General features: G+C 45.4%; 1 protein-coding gene across 1 annotated transcript; it reads left to right on the top strand.

The window, feature by feature from the left end:
* Nucleotides 1-6,098: 6,098 nt before the first annotated feature.
* LOC142767457 (uncharacterized) lies at nucleotides 6,099-11,836 on the top strand. Its single transcript, XM_075869158.1, has 2 exons — nucleotides 6,099-6,618; nucleotides 9,893-11,836. Exons 1-2 carry the CDS (start codon nucleotides 6,158-6,160, stop codon nucleotides 11,517-11,519), a joined length of 2,088 nt encoding a protein of 695 aa, XP_075725273.1. The 5' UTR covers nucleotides 6,099-6,157; the 3' UTR covers nucleotides 11,520-11,836.
* The last annotated feature ends 4,622 nt before the right edge of the window (nucleotides 11,837-16,458 follow it).

Below are 16,458 nucleotides of genomic sequence, written 5' to 3'. Positions count from 1 at the left end.
AGACAGACAGACAGACAGATAGATAGATAGATAGATAGATAAATAGATAGATAGATAGATAGATAGATAGTGAAAAGCATACACAGCGCGTTCACACTCAAATTGTAGACGATATTGCGTTTGACATATAAGCGCCGCCACCTGGTGCTGTCAAACGAAAGTTTTATGTGTGGAGCATTTCATTGGGTCATGCTCTTGTATGCTGTCTTATGCTTTTGTCGGAGCTGGCGTAAGGCACGCAAAATTTCATATAGCCGTTGTGGTGATTTTGCGCAAAAAATGTCAGCTTTCTCTTGCTCGTCGAGCATTTGATGAGGATGTTAATAGAGGCAAATTAGAAAGAAAAATAGAAATAGACTTAAAGAGAAAAAAGAACAGAGAAAGACAGGAAAAGAGAGGAGGAAAGAAAGAGAGAAAATTGAACGGAAGGAAGGGTGCACTATTCGCTTTTGCTTCAGGCTTGGCGTCACTATGGCGAAGAGGACTTATTTTAAATTTAGGAGTACTTCAGGGGGCTCGGCCATTGTATGCTGTCATGCGATGTATGATGCTGTCATCCTCGCTTGGTGTCACACTCCATGTGCGGCATATTTAGTGCGCACTGGCTTCAGGAAGCCTTCTACCTTTTTGTGTTCGAGTAATCATCAGGAAAAAAAACTGCGCTTTGCGTAACGCATGCAGCACAACATATACAAATACTAAAAAAAAGGAGATGGTAAGCACGAAGTAGAATGACAGGGGAAAAATAGGAATGAAAGTAAAAGAAGCAAAAAGAGAGAGAGACATAGAAGAAGGGGAACAACTGAATGGAAGTACTAAGGAAAAAAACTGTCAAAGAGACAAAGAACTCGAGAGAGGAGAAAAATATAAAACGGGAGAAGAGCAAACAAGGATGTCAGCTCCAATCTCCTATTCAAGCTTGGCCCACCTTGAGCAAAGCCACCGTAATTTTTCTACACATTTACCGCAATGTGAGTCATTGGGATCATGAACTGTGGAATCGACCAACCTGAATCTCGTCTCGGAGCACTGTTTCGTTATTTCTTAATTTTAACGAAAAAGTTAACAGCCTGATATGGCGGCTCCGTAACTCATTCGTAAAAGCAGTTTAATAGCGATAACACCTTTGGTTTAACGTCCCTAGGCCTCAATATGATTATGCGAGACGCCGTAGTGCAGGGCTCCGGATATTTCGACCAACTGTTTTTATTTTTCAAGGTGCACCATATATAAGCAAACGTGTACGCTTCTATCGAAAATGCAGCGTCGGCAGCTAGGATTCGAACCCTCGACCTTCGCGGTGAAAATATTTTACAGCACGCTGTTGCTGCTGTGAAGTTTCCTCCTGGTACGAAACCTTCCTTTCACTTTCAGCGTCATTGCGCTGTTGCGAATCTCCATACACTCATTTATTATAATAGGATCTAGGGTTTCACGTTCAAAAACCATGATATCATTATAAGACCCATCATGGAGGATGGCTTCCGAAAATTGTGGCCATTTGGTGTTCTGTAACGTGCACCCGACTTCGCACAGCACCGGGGCATCAACCCTCTCGCCTCTATCGAAATGTGATCGTCATGGCCGAGATCAAACACGCAACCTTCGAGAAAGCAGCAGAGCACCATAATCAATGATCCACCGTGGTGGACAACTCGGCATGCCAGTACTTACTATCGCCACGTTGTGTATATCGAAATTCTGAACCAGCAGCCATACGAAGTCGTTGCCGGGTTTCACGCTTTGCGACTCCCACGTGGGTCCTCGGTCGGAATGTATCTGGACTACGCTGACGCCGATGGTCAGCAGAAAAGTGAGCGTCTCGTTCGGATCTCGGTGCTCTTCAAAAACGTGGTAGTCCGCCTGGGTAGGTCCACCCTTGACGTCCTTTTCGAAGCCCAGCAGAACTCTGCGCCCAGTGTTTTAGACAAGAATGGCATGAATGAAGTGACAAACCACATAATGAACGCAGTTTCCTTGCTTTAGCTAATCTTTCATTGCAGAATTGCACAAAGTTGGGCGAGTTAATTTGTGTTCATAATGAAAGGAAAATGGGTGCAGTACTCTATAACGAGTGCAAAGAATGATATCAAGAAAGGACATGCGCTGTACTGATAGCTGAAGTTTTTATTGAAAAAAAGTTCCTGGCCCCGTCGTGGTGTTCTAGTTACTTAGGTACTCGGCTGCTGACCCACAGACAGCCGAGTACCTAAGTAACTAGAACACCAGCAGGGATCAAATCCCTGCTGCGGCGGCTGCATTTCCGATGGAGGCGAAGATGTTGTAGGCCCGTGTGTTCAGATTTGTGTGCCCGTTAAAGAACCCCAGGTGGTCGAAACTTTCGGAGCTCTCCACTACGGCATCTCTCATAATCATATACGTTGGTTTTGGACGTTAAACTCCACATATCGATCATCCAAAAAGTTCGTTTTATGCAACCAGAATCGTCGCACAAGTTGACAAAAATTGTTCAAAGCAAGCAAAATTGCGATAACAGTAGGAGCATAGTGTTTTTCAAAGAGATATAGATTAGGGAGAACTGCATTTTATATGTTCCTTCATAGCGGATGAGTTAGGCAAACCATTTCGGTGAGAGGATGACAGGTTGCTGGCTGATGCGTTTGTCTTATCTAGTTATGTGAAATGCTACAATTATTTCTGCTCTTTTTGTCATCATGATGCCATGGCGGGATAGTGGTGTCAATAAAATGGGAATTACATCCACTTTAAAGACAACAAGCGGCCAGGTGGAAGGTAAGATTAGATGAGGAGAGGGAGCACCAGTATTCCTGCAACAATGCATCGATGCACAATTGACCACGCGATCACATAAACACAGCCTAGCTTACAAAGTAGATAGTTATGAACATGATTAGCCTTGCATCTGGATTTTACAAACATACCATATATTCGTTGAAAGAGGTAAACTAATCTACACTTTTGTGAGGCTGACATTTAAATAATCTCGGCTGTTCTGGAAACATTGATTAGTTCATGAGGAAATTGATGCAAACATGGTGCTAGAGAGAATTTAGTGATCCAATTCACACAATCGTCACAAATTTTCTGTATTCTCAGAAGTGTGTATTTGTGGCGTCACGCATATCCACAAGCTATCGAAAGGAACCTTCTTTCAAAAGTGTTGTTTCAAAAGGTGCTGTTCATGAGCATGCAATTTTTTTGGGACGAAGCTCCTTATGGTCAGGGTTTGTCGCTCCTCCGTATGTATGTATGTATGTATGTATGTATGTATGTATGTATGTATGTATGTATGTATGTATGTATGTATGTATGTATGTATGTATGTATGTATGTATGTATGTATGTATGTATGTATGTATGTATGTATGTATGTATGTATGTATGTATGTATGTATGTATGCATGTATGTATGTAGCCACCGATGGCACATACCCACTCTAGAGCGGGTATGAGCCGCAGGAGTTGCGAGATGGGAGATGGCGGTACTTGGAGTGTTATCTAGATGGACGCACGAATGGATGGACAGACAGGCTAGCAGACAGATGGACAGATGGACTCATGAACGGACAGATGGATGAACGCATGGATTGATGCACGGATGGTCGTGCGGACGTTCGGAAGCAAGAACGAGCAGACGGATGGCATGTATGGTCTGACGGATGCTTCGCCCCACTCATCATCATTCACTCCGTGGATATGCTGTGATTTTTTTCTTTTCACGAAGCCACCTACGTTTACACATGAACTACTTTTGATTCCATCTCACTTGACGCGCTATGAAACCGAGACTTTCGACTGAGTGGTATAAAAACACCTATGACTAATTAACCATTACTTTTTCAAGCAAACGAGCTTCCCAGCCGTGGTGAATGAATTGTGAGATACGTATAGCAACAGAAAAAATCAAGATGCAAATGTTTTGTCAATGCTCTTTTACTTGGTCTATCTGAGCAAGTGAAGTTACAGTGAAACACCAGCCATCAGTAATTAGCACGGTGTAGGGTATAAACAATGATACCATAATAATTAGGCACACATTTTCGGAATAAAGAATGGGATGCGGATCGCCAGCGTTGGGAGTTGAACGCACGCCAGAAAAGAGCAAAAGTAATAGCATATATCAACAGAATAGAATCAACAGTATACATAAAAAAAGAAGCATGAAACTGCAAGTAAACTCTAGAAGAAAAAAAAGAAAACAATAACTGATAAAGAGAATACAGACGCAGAGAAAACACAATCGAAAAAATGCTCTGCAGCTCCTACAGTTATGAAAGGGGGTGGAAGCAGCTTCGATTTTCTGTTCCACACGCGTTTTTTAAAATAGTCAGGCTGCAATGAATGCCGCAAAAACAATTTTCCTATTTTTACCCCAATAAATGGCCATGATACAGTGAGGCATGAACTTGCGATTTTGAGCACGCAAAAAACAAAACCGCGAAAATCTTCCCGTGCGTTTACATATTGCAAAAATGGGCAGCAAATGAATGCTTCAGTGTAAAATAAAAGTTAGCAGGTACCGGTTATGAACCGCCTACCGTTGATTGTGTTCATGGAAACGTCAGAGGTACGCGCCTGATAAATGTTACTCAGCTTCAGTATAAGCCTGCAAAATAATTTGCTGAGCACCAGATGCACAGCTGTGCAGAAACCGCAATGCAAGTGCCCTACTGCATAGTTACAGAGGTGGCGGTAAGAAAAAAAAAGACGCGTTTCAAAATTCGATCAAGAAAAGAGCAGCCACCGACTGACTAATATCTGGGAGTGTGGCAGCTTGGGCTAGTTGGTGTGTCATAATGATAGTTATAGCGCGAGAACAACACGACGACCCAGAGACAAAAAGGACGACACAGAGACAAGAAGGTCTTCGTGTCTTTCGTGTCCTTCCTGTCTCTGTGTCGTCGTGTTGTTCTCGCGCTATAAATATCGTAATATCTGGGGTTCGTACGTGGTCAAACCAGAATAAAATGACGAGGCACAGCCAGACGCCGCTGTCCTAATTCTGAAGGAGGAAGCACGGCAGCCATGTCTTGAGGCCCGTTTACTTAGTGGCACATCGTGGAACGCTCGCGGTCAAAATTTCGAGAGCCCTCCACTACGATGGTTATGTGGGCTTTTACGTCCCGAAACCGCGATATGATTATGAGAGACGCTGTAATGGAGGGCTCCGAAAATTTCGACCACCTGTGGTTCTTTAACATGAGCCCAAATCTGAGCACACGGGCCTACACTATTTCCGCCTCCGTCGGGAATGCAGCCACCACTGCCGGGATTCAATCCCGCGACCTGCGGGTCAGCAGCCGAGTACCTCAGCCACTAGACCCCACGGCGGGGTGCCCTTCACAACGATGTCTCTCATAATTATGTCACGGTTTCGGGACAGTAAATCCTAAGAATTTTCATTACTGCATGCCGCAGTAACACGTTTACGTGCGCTGACATCGTGCGATACACTGGCCAGTAGCACCGAAACCTGAGCTCCGCAGGCGAGCCCACCATTGATAGCTTGATTGATTGATATGTGGGGTTTTAACATCCCAAAACCACCATATGATTATGAGAGACGCCGTAGTGGAGGGCTCCGGAAATTAAATTTCGACCACCTGGGGTTCTTTACCGTGCACCCAAATCTGAGCACACGGGCCTACCATTGATAGCTTAAATGTGAGGTCATCGATGCACAAGATGCCTGTAACGTGGCGGCTTACGTGACGTCGAGTCAGCATAATCACGCGGTGATTAACTCGCTTCAGTCTTATAGAGACGTCGCTCGAACTTTATGGGCCTCCGTACACGAATAGCGAATAAAGCAAGATGTCGTGTACTGATAACACTAACTTGCATCACTGAAGTTTCGCGTGCCATCAAGTTCGTGCTCTGACGTGGCGTTTCACTGACGTCAGTGAGAGCCATCTATTCTACTGATGCGGACAAGAAAAAAGAAAACAAAGACGCTCGGCTATGATGGCTCACGTTATGCTGTGATAACATGTGTGTTATACGTTTCAATCGCGAACATCTTATCTAGAGAGACTACATTTCTTGCTTCCAAGCATACGGAGGAACAGCAGGTTTTCTTTTTTTTTCCGGTATATAAGGTCTTGACATGACACAAAGTGGTTTTATTGCTCGATCGCCGTCGAAGGGTGCAACACCCACGACGAAAGCGAGAAGAATGGCCGACCAGAAAACCGATGACCACGATTCCCTGGATAGCGATTGCCGTGACATCCGTTCTCGTTTTCCAGGACTGGAAGTATTCATTCCGTGCGCTGCGCTATGTGGCATGGATCACGAAACACCAAACGAATGCTGTCAACTAATGGAACAGCTGGCCATCTGGAACCAGGTCCTCGGCTATTCTGGTTTTCAGCTTCGAGAGATTACGGTTCCCGGAGAAGTCTCGCTGGTACGCGTGGCCCACGAAGGAGACCAACAGGAACTTCGCAGCCGGGACGCCAGACTCTTGTTCTACTCCCTCTTATCCCAGCACCGGTGTGTCGTAGGCCTCGATCTCGACGACGCCCTGGTCGAAGGAAGCGGGCTGGGAGAGTGCCGAGACCGAGTCATCTGGACGCTCCAACAAAACAACAGCTTGCGCTCGCTAAGCCTCGCCAGTACATTCAACGACTACAGGTAAGCGTGGGTATTGACGAAATCATTGGGGCGTCTTATGTCTGTTGCATTTTTGCCTACGAACACAATTTATAGCGAAAGGTTACAGTATACCGCAGGATAACTTACGTTCTTGTACAGTATTTCAAGGACAGCTCTGCATGTTGACTCTTAATGTGTCATTTTCAACGCCGGCGATTAGTTACCCGTAGCCGCATCTGAGTGTTTCACCACACTGTGATGGGTGCAGTGATGGTGGCAAATAGACACCATTTTTGCCTATTGCACTTTTAATGCACATCTAGTTCTACAGCGTTGCGCGATACCGTGGCAGGGAATCTTTTTTTTTTGCTTTTTATTGTTACGTTGTGCGGATAATGGCTGCCCGCCGGACCACACCGAGTGAATTTGGTTGTCCAATTTTGTATTCTTTTATACATGCCATTTTGCTTTATTTCGAATAACAGAACTAAAGAACAGGCTTGAATATCGGACTGTAAAAGGTGGGCGCATGTGAAGCCTAGCCTGATTTGCGGTCCTGTCATAGGGGATGACTCGACTGCTCTGAACGTAGCTTTGCTAACGCTTGATAACAGCGCTGCGCTGTTCTCGTTCCATTTCACGTCGACAGAACATCGTGAAAACGAGGCTCAGCTGGCCACTCCGCCAACTATACGCGTACATACTCACGACAGATAAACATGCGCGTCTGAAGACCACGATCCATAAACGTGCATCGTGATGGCATGTGTGTGTTTGGACGAGGTATTGGCAAGTTGGATTAAATTTTCCATGTCACAGATTATATATTAGACCAATGATACGCTCCAGTAATATGTTTCGGATAGCCAGCTCGCACAAGAGCACCACATACCACAACAACAAATATGTCCCGCTTTTATATTAGAGCATCAATTCAATTTTTTTTTCTCTGCAGCTCTGCATCATAGAAATGCAACCGACACAGAAGTTTTTTTTTACTGACATGATGCGATTACGTATGTTCAGTCACTTTCGAATTACCACTGTTGCTCTATATTGGAACACTGGTAAGCATTGGCACGCAGGAAAGGCCTGCAGTGCGTAGTAATAGAAATTTATTTATTTCATTTATTTGACTATACTGCAGCCCAAGTACAGAGCTATAGCAGGAGAGGATGATTAATGCAGGACGGAAACAACAGAGCCAAACCAATAATATAAAACTGGAAGACATGAGAGCAATATGCAGAAAAGCAACACTTTGCATATTACAAACAAGAACATGCATATATTCGGAGTGGTTAGTAGTGGCATCAATGAAATATTTCAATGGCAGTGAGCCAATCCTCTCCGGTAGGGAATTCGAGAGTTCTATAGTACATGAAAAAAAAACAAGTAAATTTGATTGTGTTTGTACGAGCAAGTAAACACTTTAAGTTCAAGTTGTGGGAGCTGTGGGTGCAAGCTACATCTATAAAATCTGTTGTTACCGCCAAGGATGCCAATGGAGGAGTTGATAACCGTATATAATAGTTTTAAAGATTAGGTATACTGTAACGAGAATGGAACGATACAATGTTTAGTGATTGCAGGGCCTAAGAGGGTGAAACGTTGTGGCTATAGTCACGGTATAAGAAATCGATGACTTAACGTTGAACGCTGTTAAGAATTTTTAGGTCACCTTGTTTATGAGGGTACCAAACTACAGGTGCGTATTCTAAGGTAGGCTGAATAAACTTATTTTGCAGGAGTAGTTTGCTATCGCGGGGGGTGATTTAGCCAAGCACGGTGCAAATAAACAAATTGTTATAGAGCTTTTCCACCGATGTATTCAAGGTGGTTAGTCCAGGACAGATTTTTTTGTAAGAATCACACCTATATATATATTTATATTGTGACACTCTTTTAAGTTGCGTACCATCCAGATGATAATGAAATAAAAACGAACTCCGCCCATTGGCAAATGATAGGACGACTGTTTCAATACAGTTGACGTTCATTTGCCACGTTTTGCACCAAGCGCTGACAGAAATGAGCGATTGTGAAATATGATCTTCCACTGAATTTATGGATTCGTACAATACGCAATCGTCAGCATAGTCTTATTTTAGATGAAATTAATTCTATATGAGGAACAATAGCGGGCAAGCATTGATCCCTGCGGAACACTTGACGTGACGTCAACAAGGGATGACTCTACTGAATTAAAAGAAGCAAATTGTGAGCGATAATGAAGGAAACTGGTGATCCAAGAAATAAGGCGGTTATTATTGAGTTTGATGTGTTCAAACTGAAATGTGTTTTTGAAGACAGCGCGATTACGTGTCTGATCTGAGACTGACACGCAACAAGTCTGAGATAATAGGGAGTTTTAGAATAGCGCACCGCGCGCCCTTGCGGTGCGGTCGCTGCCACTGCGCGTGCGTCGTAACGCGAGTTGGCGTTCGCGGACCGCACGCACCAAATCCGAAATTGCGTGTAGTAATGGCAGCCCGCATGTGGCCCGCAAGCGCTGGTTTCGAGGCCACGGTGTGCTGCGATTGTGCGTTGCGGTTCGCAGCAGAGCAAACGCTATTCTAATGCTCATATGGCGCCCGCAACGCCCGCAGCACTTGCAAACGGTATTCCAAAACTCCCTAAAGACCTTGCATCACTTGAGCTGTGCTGTGTGTGCTGTTGTGCATGTCGTATCTAACTTGCGTTTGCAGTTGGCCGCTATGAAGCACCTAGCCCAGCGACATAGTTTGATACCTTTCTGTGCAAGCGCAGTTTTGGCTGTCTGAACGGGACCATGTTGTCGTATGGTTAAGGATTCACCGTGAGCACGCATTAGGTGATTCAGTTGTCTAAACTAAATGAGAACAGTAAGTGGAAGGCACACAGCTTTAAAGAAAAGACTTCCGAAGATTACGATATGGCTCGAATGATAGTTCTGAGCGTAGGTCCGTGTTCGGGCAACTCTTTTTTGAAGCCTAGCCTACTCGCAGTTATCAACGTAAGATTCATTACATATTGCCGCAGAAACTGTCAGCGCTTAAGTCCTGCGTACGCAGGGCTCACGCGCTGCGTATTCAGAGCGTTCGTGTCGGCAAGCTTAATAAGAACGCTCTGCAGCATGACCTGTTCTGGTTTGACTTCTTCCAGTCGCGAAGTTCTGGGTGCTGTTTCTAAAATAGTAGCATGGCATGTTCTTGTTTCTAAACACCTGACCCCTTTTCACGCAAGTCATTGCGTGTGTGACTTGAATTTCAAGCGCTTTGCATGCAGAAGAAATGCTTCCTCTTAACACTGTACCCCTACTGCTCTCCTTCAGATTCATCCAGGAGGACTTGTTCGCGGCAATTGGCGCAGCGACGCAACTGCAACGGCTGGATATCACTGCTGTCGGAGAAGTGGGGCCTGGCCTGACGGATTTGCTTTGCTCTCTGCTGTACGAGGCACGTCTGTCGACCTTGTCCATTCAGGGGCTTCATTTCAACGAACAAACCACCGAGCTCCTGCTGGACGCACTGCGGGCGAATAACGCACTCGTTGAGCTATCTTTGCACAGCAGCGTTTTGTGGTGTAAAAACTTGGCTGACGTGCCAAAGTTATGCAGTTATCTCGCCTCTAAGGCTTCGCTGCGGCATCTGACCTTAGGCGTGACCCACTGGGAGCCTGTGGAGATGTATAAAGAGATTGAACATGTGTTGGTGGTGCTGGCAAAAAGCGGCAACTTGCAGACGCTGAAGCTTTCTGGCTTTCTCCTGGATGGCAACTGCGCATGTGCGCTGTCCCGACTCGTGGCCCAACATGGCGGACCGCTGCGAGAACTTGACATCGGTGACTGCAGGTGGACATCGGATGGTTCAGCCAAGAGTGATGACTATGTGACGGACTGGGACCAACCAGGGACCTCCTCTACTGTACCAGTCCATGCCTGGCTGGCGCCATTCGACGATATGACGCAGGTCACGCTTGTGTCACTCTCAATCAACCTCGAGGGCTGGAAGCCAGACGACTACACGGTGCTTTTTTTCGCCGCTGCTGTCATCGAGTCCCTCAAGACCATTGTGGTTAGCGGTGTGTATCTAAGCGCACTACCGCGAGTATGTCGCACGATTCGTGATGCAGGAGTGGGCGAAAAGGTCCACATGAAGAACGAGTACGTGATCAGTCCGGTGACGCTCACTTTGCCCGAAGACTGCCGGGAGCAAATTAACCACATTGTCGTGAGTTCATACATTGATCGGAGCATGGACTTGTTTTGCAAGAGCGTACAGTTCATGTCTTGCTTCCACAATCTAAATACGCTAGGTATCTTCCTCTCCCAAGAAGTTCTTGACGACGTTCCTACCATGAGGTCGTTGTGTAGCTACATAAAAGCTGCCACTCGGCTGAGGGAGCTCGAACTGGGAGGCTGCCATGATCCGCACCTTCACGACTCTCTTAGGGTAGAAAACGAACCCCACAGCCTACTTCTGGACGTTGCCTTCTCCAACCAGGGCCTACGAGCTGTGAGCATTAATCGTGTACACTTTGGTGAGGTCAACCTTTGCTTCCTGGCCCAGGCGGTGTTCTCCAACGAGACGATTGACCAGCTCGACGTATCTTCGTCGGACAGTTCGGAGAATGAGGAGTTGTTGCGACTCTTTGCCGCCGGTTTCGAGACCAATCAAACCCTGTTGCGTATTCGCCTTCCTAACTGTGGCGGTGACTATAGCGAAGTCTTGAGAAGAGCCAACGTCGAAGCCATTATGAGTCGTAATGTGGGCTACGTCACGTGCGCCGCGCACTATGTGGCTTGGAATACGGACCAGAGACGGTGCATGAAGGCGCTGCTATGCGTCTCGAAGAGCCCAGCACTCATTGACAAGGTTAAAGAACTCTTGCAGTTTGACGAGGATGACGCGAAAAAATTGGTTGTATCTCGGTTGTCCGAGGCGTCTACAGTTAGGTGAAATTTTTAATATGGTCACATTTTGTTAGCAAGTTCAGTGTGTTGTTAGACAAAGAATCCCGCTATGCTTTCTGCTGTTTTAAACGTCATTTGTCATTTCGCGTTCACTGGAGTGCTCCTGTAATGTGTGATGTGCATTGCTGTATTGTTTATGTTATATCGTACCGTGTTGACAACAGCCCGTGGTTCGGAGCAACGATCTCCATTTTCACTGTAATCTGTACTGGCATCTCTCACTGTTCGCGTGTCACACTTTTTAGAATTGACGATGGTGCAGATTTTTAAATACAAAATAAACGCACTCAGTGCTCTCACTAATCTTGCTTCTGTACCTTTTTTTTAGAGAAAAAGACATAAACGACAGGGTGCGCCATATATACTATAGGTCATAATGTATTGCTTAAAAAGTCCATCGCTAAGATATTAGGGGTGAAGTTCAATCTTTAATTACATTCTACCTTCAACACTGATGCCAGTTCGTAGCCATAGCCAAGAATCATTCGGAGCTAAAATCTGTAATAGCAGGCATCCCTCAGGGGAGCATATTGGGTCTGTACGCCAATGCCTTAGTAAGTGTTCTCCCAACGGCTAAGAGCGTAATTTAGGCAGACGATACCAGCATGATTTTCACAGCGACTTATGTTCTAAAACGTCAAACTGCTTGCACCTATAAGAAAATGACTGAAAAGTAATCATCTTTATATTAATGTAATAAAAACAGAGTCAAAATTGGCAGATCCCACGTGCAGTGGGAATCGATGATATGCCAAGCACGAATTAGAAATGTTGATATGTCACTTGAAAATCAGCACAACGTTACGAGGTGGAGGTAAATGGTGACGTGCATAACTTCCGTGTCATGATTATCATATTTGCATGTGTCGTTTACCTTCGTCATCTATTCACGTCACGCGATACCAAATTTAGTATATGTGTAGCTACTAGCGAAATGGCCATGAGCATCGTTTGAGCCTGATAAGTTCTCATGTTCTTACATGACAGGCGTGTCAGGATTGTCATGTTTGCACAAGTCGTATATTTTGTCATACATTGACGTCACATAACACAAAATTTGGTATATGTGGAACTAGCAAAACGGCCGCGAGCGCATCATGAAGGGCCCAATATACTCCAATGTAGCGTTGACGCGCGCGCACGCTGGGCACAGCGACGCTACCTGACGCCTGGGGCGATCAGCAACTGTCGGGGTGGCCCGACGGTTGCCACGCTCACCTCATGAGCGTGGCATGTAGTCATGTTGTTACATGACAGGCATGTCATGATTTTCACATTAGGGTCTGTCACTTGTGTTCGCCATGCAATCATGTCATACTATGCCAGTTTTGCAACATGCCTGGTGAACGAAACCACCGCAAGAGCTGCAGGACCATGAAATGTAAATCATGACATTCGTGACATACATACAATGGTATTCATATTATGACTAGTGAAATATGTTCTTCATACAGTCATGCTATGCCATAGCAAGTTTAGTATCGATACGATTATCGAAATGTCCAGGACAGCAAAATGTCGTAGGTGGCTAGATAGATAGATAGATAGATGGATACGCTCAAAGTCGCCGAAGTTCGCTAAAAAATGCTTCGCATTTAAAAGCAATTATGGTGCATGTCTGGGGCACCATAACACGTATATATTCTGCATGTGCGTCTCTTACTAGAAAAGGCATTCACAAGTAATTCTAAGGACCATAGCGCTTCTTACGCTACGCTGACGATGCAATGCTTGCCCGAAAAGGCATGTGCTTCCAACGCTTTGCTAAGACGACTCGGTGGTGGCAGCTGCCCATCGCCTTGCGTTCTACGCCTTGTCGCCTCCTAGACGGGTACGCACGCCACGCGCATCGTTTTGCATGATATCTGCCAGATAGCGCTCATGTCCCACGTGTTACGTGACTGGATGCGCTCGTTTGCCTCCACTGCACAATCGAGGCCCTCTAACACAGCGCCTCCAGAATACCATTCACTGATTTTCTTGCGCAGAACGTCAAATAAACGTTTTGTTCACTCTCTTCCGACGCAGAACTATCGTCTTTCGACTGCATTTGTAGCGTAACATGCAGACACGAGGCCAATTTTTGATCGACAATCGCTCGAGCATGAACCATGAAACTTGAGCAATATTTGTGTGCGCCGCGGACGGGGTTGGATTTTGGCCGTTTCGAGTATCGTTTCGGCAGACAAACAGACAAGTCCACCAACAGGCAGACAGACAGACCAAAAATTTTGCGTCGAAGGTCCTCAAGAAAGACCATCATCTTCAAAACGCCAAGGACACATATATGGACTAAAACACAAGTCGCCTGCGTGCCAGGCCAGTAATCTCCCACTGAACCACGTCGGCGCTTGGAAGTCTTTTCAAAACTGGCTTTAGGCAAGCTTGATGTGCAGGAAAGGAATCGCAATAATATTAAAAACGAAGCACTTTAGAACAGCAAAGTAACAACGAGGACTCGCATAATGCGAATCGCAAAACGAGAGGGACCGGTCGTCGAATGCTATAACGCTTTACAAAAGCTTGATATTATTAACCTAATACCTGTGGTGCATTCCCGCTGTGGGAAATCGTGGGGATAACAGGTGTTTCTGGCATAACTCCTCATCTTCATCAGTCACAGAATAAAACAAGAGCACTAAGTTCTTTGCAAGCAGGCAGCTGTTACAACGCTTCTTCGAAGATTGACGAAGGATGGCATATTGAATGCCTGCCTGTTACGCAGTGATTATTGGCATAGTGGGTCGGTTCCCTGCGAGTGTGCTTGCAATAAATACCCAAAGTGTTCAAAAAAGGCTTTTAAAGGCCGCTGTTCCAGCTTTCGTCGTGACTGCGCTGCGCGTTCCGCGCAGGCCTGGCGATTCTCGGTTCCACGCCACCATCGCTGAAAGATAGTCGTTCCCCTCAATAGTGCAGTGCCTGCCTTTCCCGGCTGCTGACGTGAAAGTCGCGGCTTCGATGATATTGATTGATATGTTCGGTTTAGTGTCCCAAAACCACCACATGATTATGAGAGGCGATTTAGTGAAGTACTCGGGAAATTTCGACCACCTGGGCTTCTCTGTCGTCTCTAACGTGCATCCAAATCTGAGCAGACGGGCCTAAAGCACTTCCACCTCAATCGAAAATGCAGCCGCCGCAGCCAGGAAATAAATCCCGCGACCTGCTGGTCAGCAGCCGAGTGCCTTAGCCACTATGCCCCAGCGGCGGGGTTGTCGTGGCTTAGGTCTATCTTTTTGGTGGCTGCCGCACATCAATGAAGACGAAATGCTATAGATGCCCATGCATTCTGCGACGTCAATCTGCCATAAAAGGACAACGAAAACTAAAATCACGGAGCCCTCCTCTGCGACAGGTCTCACAAATACATTGGTGTTTTAAGCCGTAAATTATCTGGAATGAGGCATACCATTAAGAATAATACAGGCATTAGGCACTCTGCTTTTAAGCGTGCGTGTTCATTGATATATGCCATCTTGCAGGCAGGGTAGACATCAATATGTTTTTCCTTACATTGTAATTTCTACACTGAACCGGAAGAAAGACTAGGCTGCGATTTATTTGTAGTTTTTGTGCGCCAACATAACAATGAAAACAAATGATAATAATGCAACGAATGGCGGTGAAATAAATCTACATTTTTCTCATCATCCATCTCATATTTACCCATTGCACAATTTGAACCAAACAAGGTGAAAAAGTGGGTGACCCAGTCATTCTTTTTTTTGAATTTTCTTTCATCGCTTGACATTCCGTTCAGTCTGAAGCTGTAGTATCAGATAAGGTGATTGGTATGATCCTCCTTGGCATTATTTAAAGACGTAATTTTACGATTTCTTTTGCACCTTCTTTACTTAGTGAAGGCGATATCTAGTATGTAAATTCTGTACAATTTCTGACGGAATCACATCTTTTGACATAACATTATTAGACACATAGAATAGTGCGACAGGTCAGGGCTACAAAGCGCTAACTGTATGTATACACACAGGTAACATTATACAGCTAATAATAGTTATAACTTGTTGTAATAAGGTTTTTTTGTGACGTGGTTAAAATTTATTGTCATGACTCGACAGAAATCAATGTGTGCTTCCGAAGCTTTCCAAATCGTTCTTATGAGAAATGGGCTGACGACATCAAACAGTGATTTGCATTGGTGAGGATCAAAATTCTCCGCGAATATTCACATCGTTTTAGAGCTTACTAACACCAGAGAATTAAAGAGAAGCTGATCCCAGCATTTACGGAAGTTGTTGCATAACGTGTCAGCATATGACGTTTGTGAAAAGACGTAGTTGTGTGATAGCAGGTTTCGGAGACGGTAGGATGGAGCTAGCCACTAATTCTTCTGTGGTAATGGCGGTAATGCGGTGGTAGCTTGATAGATTGATATGTGTGGTTTAACGTCCCAAAACCACTATATGATTATGAGAGACGCCGTAGTGGAGGGCTCCGGAAATTTAGACCACCTGGGGTTCTTTAACGTGCACCCAAATCTGAGCACACGGGCCTACAACATTTCCGCCTCCATCGGAAATGCAGCCGCCGCAGCCGGGATTTGAACCCGCACACTGCGGGTCAGCAGCTGAGTACCTTAGCCACTAGACCACCGCGGCGGGGCTGCGGTGGTAGCTTGTTAGCACAGTGAGGATCCACAGGTTCAACTGCTAGTGCTCCCGCAATATTACTTTGAAGTCCCGTGCTAGTTACTATACGCTTTTTAAGAGCACAGACAACCTGGGCCTTTCATGGGGGAAGATGAGCCTACTGTAGCAGCCTCACTTGTCAACAACGCGCTACTTCAGGTGGTGTTGCCCGGAGCAACATGGTGACAATGGTCTACCCTCTATCCCAGTCACTGAGATGAGTATGCTTTCACACATTGCAGGCTAACGCTACAAATGGGTGACAATGTCGACTCA

The sequence above is a fragment of the Rhipicephalus microplus genome, chromosome 7 (assembly GCF_043290135.1).
Source record: "Rhipicephalus microplus isolate Deutch F79 chromosome 7, USDA_Rmic, whole genome shotgun sequence".
NCBI lineage: Eukaryota > Metazoa > Arthropoda > Arachnida > Ixodida > Ixodidae > Rhipicephalus > Rhipicephalus microplus.
This window is presented reverse-complemented; position numbering and strand designations above follow the sequence as displayed.

Bases quoted from the DNA above. Each gene is read 5' to 3' on its own strand.
- LOC142767457 (XM_075869158.1), top strand. From the start codon at position 6,158: ATGGCCGACCAGAAAACCGATGACCACGATTCCCTGGATAGCGATTGC. The intron at 6,619-9,892 runs GTAAGCGTGGGT...GCTCTCCTTCAG, and splicing joins AGTACATTCAACGACTACAG to ATTCATCCAGGAGGACTTGT.